This window comes from Siphateles boraxobius, unplaced genomic scaffold (assembly GCF_051911475.1).
Source record: "Siphateles boraxobius isolate OS27281-9 unplaced genomic scaffold, OSU_SipBor_1 164, whole genome shotgun sequence".
Classification (NCBI taxonomy): Eukaryota; Metazoa; Chordata; class Actinopteri; order Cypriniformes; family Leuciscidae; genus Siphateles; species Siphateles boraxobius.
The window spans coordinates 2,084,106-2,090,067 of NW_027508771.1; the positions used below are offsets into that span (position 1 = coordinate 2,084,106).

The 5,962-nt window shown below is 39.2% G+C and overlaps 1 protein-coding gene across 3 annotated transcripts; it reads left to right on the top strand.

The window, feature by feature from the left end:
* Positions 1-215: 215 nt before the first annotated feature.
* LOC143740063 (uncharacterized) lies at positions 216-4,256 on the top strand. Of its 3 annotated transcripts, XR_013204727.1 has the most exons (6): positions 216-614; positions 1,108-1,201; positions 1,319-1,406; positions 1,504-1,869; positions 3,127-3,226; positions 3,348-3,485. XR_013204727.1 is itself a non-coding variant. In XM_077232142.1 (4 exons), exons 1-4 carry the CDS (start codon positions 581-583, stop codon positions 1,720-1,722), a joined length of 435 nt encoding a protein of 144 aa, XP_077088257.1. In that variant the 5' UTR covers positions 216-580; the 3' UTR covers positions 1,723-1,922. The 3 variants fall into 3 exon arrangements, 1 of the variants encoding a protein (XP_077088257.1); XR_013204728.1 differs by lacking the exons at positions 3,127-3,226; positions 3,348-3,485 and adding an exon at positions 4,177-4,256; XM_077232142.1 differs by lacking the exons at positions 3,127-3,226; positions 3,348-3,485 and having other exon boundaries at positions 1,504-1,922.
* Positions 4,257-5,962: the final 1,706 nt, after the last annotated feature.

Here is a 5,962-nt window from a genome sequence, read left to right on the forward strand (position 1 = left end):
CAAATTGACCAATATCTTTCTGAACCATGTGCACATCAGAAAATAATGATTTGTATTAATTTATTTCAGTTATAACGGGCTTGTATTTGAGATGTACAGTAAATGGGAAACTTGCCCTCCTGTTCACCATTCATTTAACAGTGTTTTGTCAGTGTTTGTTTTTTTGATCCAAAGCCTTCCTCTCATCTCAATGGCTGCGTTCCAAACCGCATACTTCCCTACTATATAGTATGGGAAAAAGAGTAGGCGAGCAAAAAAGTACGTTCGAATCCTCAGTATTCATAAAAGAGTAGGCGAGAATTACCTGGTTGACGTACTAATTATCGCGAGATTTGGACGATAGTGCGTTCCAATATGCCTACTTTCCTACTATATAGTAGGCGAAAACAGTACGTGAAAGAAGCAGTACGTTCGAAACATCAGTATTCCTAAAAGAGTAGGCGAGAAGTTCCCGGATGATCTCCTGCTTTCGCCCAGACATTTGAGTGCTTTTCAGCTTGTACTCATCTATCCCAGGAGGCCACGCGAGAGGATACGATATAAAAAAGAACAAGAAGAAGTAGATATTTCATACTCAAACATGACGGAAAGGGTGGACGAGAGTGTTTTCAAATGTGAGTATTACAAATACAAACCAAATCGCATGTGTTGAACTAACTTTCTGTACATTAAATTGTTGAACTGTTGAAGGTGCAAAGACGCTATATAATATGGTAAATTTGTGATTTTGCCGTAAATCACATTTTATTGGATAGAGGAGCTCCATAAGGGCACATACGTCTTTAAACTGTATTTGCATACATTTTAAACCGTATACATCTACGATTACTACGTGTAACTGATATGAAATAGACATCTGAGTGACGTGTGTGTACTATTGTTTAGGAGAATTCACTGTTGTTAACACTGTTTTTATTAGTTTAATGCATTTTACATAAAGTAACTAAACATAAGTAATCTATTTCATTTATCCATTAGTACTGTTGAAAAGTTGTTGAACATATATGATGGATAAAAAGCTATTTATTAGCAACAACCTCAACATGTAAATGTAGTATTGAGCTCATAAATCACAGAGGTAACGTGAGTCTTGTCTGGATGTTACAGGGACGGATGAGCACACGCGGCTGCTTATACGGTGGAGAGTGGCTCATGAAGCGCTCTTCACCGGAAAGCGTAATGCTGCCATCAAAGGCTTTGAGTGAGTATACAGAAATATTTAAAAATCAATTGAATACTTTATTTGCAGTACATTTCAATTATTGTATTTTCAAACAGAGATATAACTTTTTCATTCTTGATTTCTCTCTTGCTGCAGATCTTTTGTGGAGGAGCAGAGCCTGCAAGGCAGGGTGACGGCGGCGTTTGTTAAAAAAAAAAGGGAAAACCTGAAACAAAAATACAAAGTAAGATAATTTTGTTACTTCTAATACATAAATTAAATGATTAAATATTGTGCTGTTAAAATGACTGCTTTTGTATCATGCTTGTGCATTTTTGCAGGATCTGAAATGTCCGCAGACGGGGGTGAGCACTGAGGATGGAGAGCCCACAGCAGCATCCTGGAAGTGGTACACTGCCATGGATGAGGCAATTGGGGGCAGACCCTCCATCTCTCCTCCTGCCCTCGTTGCCTCATGTGGGCCGGATGCTGCTGTGGTCTCTTCATCCTCAGTGAGGCCAGAGCCAGCAAGAGCTAGGAAAAGGGCTATAGATGTGTAGGAGCTGATCCGGGATATGGAGGAGCGAGAAGAGAAGAGAGAGCAGAAGGCAGCTGAGAGGGAGGAGAGGCTGTGGAGAGAAATGGAGGAGAAGGAGGACAGAAGAGAACGGGAGAGACGAGAGAGAGAGGAAAGACAAGAAAGAGAAGTAAGAGAAAGAGAAGAGAGATGGCACCGGGAGGCAGTCGAGAGAGAGGAAAGGAGAGAAAGAGAAACCAACGAAAGGGATGAAAGGTTCCTTTCTGTTCTTCAGATGCTCGCCAAAAAATAAATTATTTGACAAAAAACATCTTCTGATCTTTTGCACATTTGGGTTGATGTGAATTAAATTTGTGAATAAAAATGGGAATCTATATATAGATACGGTACTGATATATATATACACACAGTACTGTGCAACAACTAAAAATGGTGGCCTAAGAATTTTGTACAATAATATGTATATAAAACAAACTATTTCTAGGCATTCACAGTACATTATAGACTTCTAGAAATTTAGTGATACTTTAAGATTGTAATCAAATTCATAAATTAAATATTTATGAAACGTTGATTAATAATTAGTGAATGTATGGTGTAATGTAAGAAGAAAAAACACTTTAAAACACTGGTTTTACTGGAGTGTATTATATGACTTTTAAAGGTTTACAGAGTTCATGCAAGGATCTTAAAGGCAGGTCATGGAGGGTTAAGTTCCAGCACACCTGTCAGTAAATTTCAAGTAGTCAGTTATTAATTGGTTTAAATTGATTCAGGGGTGTATAATTAGGGTTGGAAAAACTCTGCTGGATAATAGCCCTCCATGACCAAAGCTGAACTTGAGACTGTTTACACATATTACACACAGTAAAATAGTGACTAAAGGGTTACTTAACCCAAGCAAATAAATCATAATAGTAATAATTCAATAGTCATTATTTACTCGCCTTGATGTTGTTTGATCCCTCTGTTTTTTGTTTTCCTCAACACAAAAGGTGATTTTGGTCAGGTTTGTACTGTTTGGTTTAATACAATATCAGTCAATGGACTTTCAGAAGCGTCATTAAATAATGCCAGGAAGCTTCTGAAAGTTGGGCTCCATTGACTGATATTGTATGAAACCAGCAGAACAAACTTGACAAAAATTCCCTTTTGTATTTAAACAATAAAAAACATTAAATAAGTAAATAGTAAACCGTAAACAATTGCTGTATTTATATGTTGAGGTGAACTAACCCTTTAACCCACAAAATATAAATTGTAGTAAATTTATGTATGCATTTTGCATTATAGTAATTCCTTGACAAACTAAGCAGCTTTGACCGTTTATGCCCATGACTGGTTCAAAAAATGCTTTACAAATATCAATCACTTTTATGCATTTGACATATTTTTTATCGAAAGTGATTAACTCATTTATTTACAGGGACAATGACCCTGGACAAACCTGGAGTAAAGAGCCTTGCTGATTGACCAGCAATCTTCTTCTAACCAGTTCATTGGTTTATCCCTCTACACTACAAAAGGTTTTAAAGCTCTAACAAATATTTGCATGTAATTGTAAACCTATAAAATGACATTTGTCAAGAAACTGAATGCTGACAACATGAATTTTAAAACATTTTTATCTTTCTTAATGTTTTAAAGGTAGTCATGCTCATGGAGAGCCGGCACAGGGATGTTTGGAGCAGACACTGCAGCAGCCAGATTGTCCCGCACTTGTTCTCCCACTCTTGCTTCAAGGTTGTGGGGATCAGGGGGGCCGTCATCATGGTCTTCCTCATCCTCTGGCTCAACGATGTCCCCATTGGCTAGAGCGAGATTGTGAAGCACAGCGCAGCACGCAACAATCTCAGGCACGAAGGCAGGGCTCACCTCCAAGGCCTTGAAGAAAATGCAGCGCCAGCGTGTCTTCAGCATCCCAAAAGCTCTCTCCACGATGTTGCGGGCACGGGAGTGCTTGCTGTTGAAACGCACCTGCACAGGGTTCTGCACCGGCTCTCTGTACGGGGTGATGAGGCAGATGGGTGCACTCAGGCAAGGATAGCCTCCATCCCCGAGGATGCACTTGCCTGCAGGTGGATAAAGGCCGCCAGCATACACTGGACTGTTCCTCAGCACCCTGGCATCGTGCACAGACCCAGGATAACCCACAAACACATCAAGGAATTTCCCCCGGTGATCAGTGATGGCCTGGAGTTGGATGGAGTGAAACAGCTTTCTGTTGAAGTAGCAGTGGGAGTTATTTGTTGGAGGTTTGATACGGATATGACAGCCGTCTATTGCACCAACTGCTCTGCTGAAAGCTGGTGAGCCAGACAGCTGTGCAAATCCTGCTCCCACTGCCTCCAGGTCATCTCCGGTCGGAAAGCAGATCACCCTCCTCAAAATTCCCATGATGGCCTTGCTCACTCTGTGCACAATGTTATACACAGAGGTCTTTGGGATGTCGAAGGCCTGCGACACCACCCTGTAGGATGCTGCATGGGCCAGCCAGTGCAGGAACACAAGGACCTCAATCTCCCGTTCCCATCCATGGTCCGATTCCAGTCTGACTGCAGCAATCAGGGACCTGATGGACGGCAGAGACAGGCGAAGGTGGGCACGGTGGTCAGCTGCTTCATCAAGATAAAGCCGCAGAATGGGAACCGCTCTATTGAGATGGCAGTATGATGTGGGGTTCACCGCCTGTAAATACATCATAGTTTGTTAGAACAAAAAGCTTGAATTAAGCAATGTTTCATATGGTATTGACTTGTATATGTATTTCTTTATAGTGATATGATATCTTTTATTCATTCATTTATTTTTATTCATGTTTCATATTAAATATTTATTCATGTTTCAATAAAATATTCATTTCATTAATTCTTGCATTAATCATTGCTTGAAGGAAATTGTATGTATTCACATCAGCTGCATTTGTCTAGTATGTATTCATACATCTATGTCATATGACAATACAACAGTTTGCTTGTTTTACCAAAATATATCATTTTAATTAAGAAAATGTTAAATAATTAAGTTGGTCAGCATTTGTCATTATTGTGCATAAGTGTTGGGGTGGGCTAGTAATGCAATTCATTCTGGGGTAATCTTAATTTTTTAAGTAGTAGGGCCTAATACTTGCTTTGTTTGAGTATAAAATCATCAGTCTTCTCCAAAGGCGAGATCTCCGAGCAGCAGCCCGACGTCTCCTTTGTCCACACATTCGTCTAGCTATTGCAGACATGCCAACCATTTCAGACGCTGTTGAAAACCGTTCTAGTTAGGTTGTACTGATGCAGTGAGATGTCGGTGCACCTGTTGCTCATAACTTTTAAATTGTTGCGCTTGTGATAACGTCATAGGTCACATGATAACGTCAACATGGCGTATGATGTCCGGATCGCATTCATACTCAACGAGATTTGGCTATGAAGTACCTACTCTTTTCGCGCTCGTTGAGTAAGTACTCATTGAAATTAAGTACCTACTCATTGAGTATGCGGTTTGGAACGCAGCCAATGTGAGCTCTGGACCTGCAGAATTCTGCCCATGCACAATTGTTGACAATATTCTCACCTCGTTTTCCCACAAAAATATCAAGCAGCACAACTGTTTTGAACATTGATAATAATAAGAAATGTTTCTTTAGCATCAAATCAGCATATTCAAATGATTTCTGAAGGATCATGTGACACTGAAGACTGGAGTAATGATGCTGAAAATTCAGCTTTGCATCACAGGAATAAATGTACATTTCAAAATATATTCAAATAGAAAACAGTTATTTTAAACTGCAATGTTTCATAATATTTCTTTCTTTTTTATCTAATAAAGCAAGCCTTGGTGAGAATAAGACGTTTGATCGGTAATTTATACAGTACAGTAGACCTATATAGTACTGTTATGATAGTTTAATGTTAAACCTTTTTGTCATTTTTGGTGCTTGAAAACAATGTTGTGAACAATCTGCCTGACATCTCTTTAAGTGCTCCATATAAGTAAAAAGAATGATAATTTCAGGGCCTTCAAATGGCCTTCATTTTGCATTTGTATTTATACAACTTGCAAAATGTACCCGAAGATAAGATACGATGTTCATTGAAGATAAAAATCAAGTAAACACTTCAGTGAACTGCCCGCCTTTGATGAACTAGATGTGCTTCACTAAACTATTGACCTCAGACTGCTAAAGCTACGATTTAATTTGCTGAGTAAACAGCTCGGAAGCACGTTAACGCCTCTGAAGAGATCAAGGAAATTTCCCTTCCTCATTT

Bases quoted from the DNA above. Each gene is read 5' to 3' on its own strand.
- LOC143740063 (XM_077232142.1), top strand. From the start codon at position 581: ATGACGGAAAGGGTGGACGAGAGTGTTTTCAAAT. The intron at 1,202-1,318 runs GTGAGTATACAG...CTCTTGCTGCAG, and splicing joins GCTGCCATCAAAGGCTTTGA to ATCTTTTGTGGAGGAGCAGA. The intron at 1,407-1,503 runs GTAAGATAATTT...GCATTTTTGCAG, and splicing joins ACCTGAAACAAAAATACAAA to GATCTGAAATGTCCGCAGAC.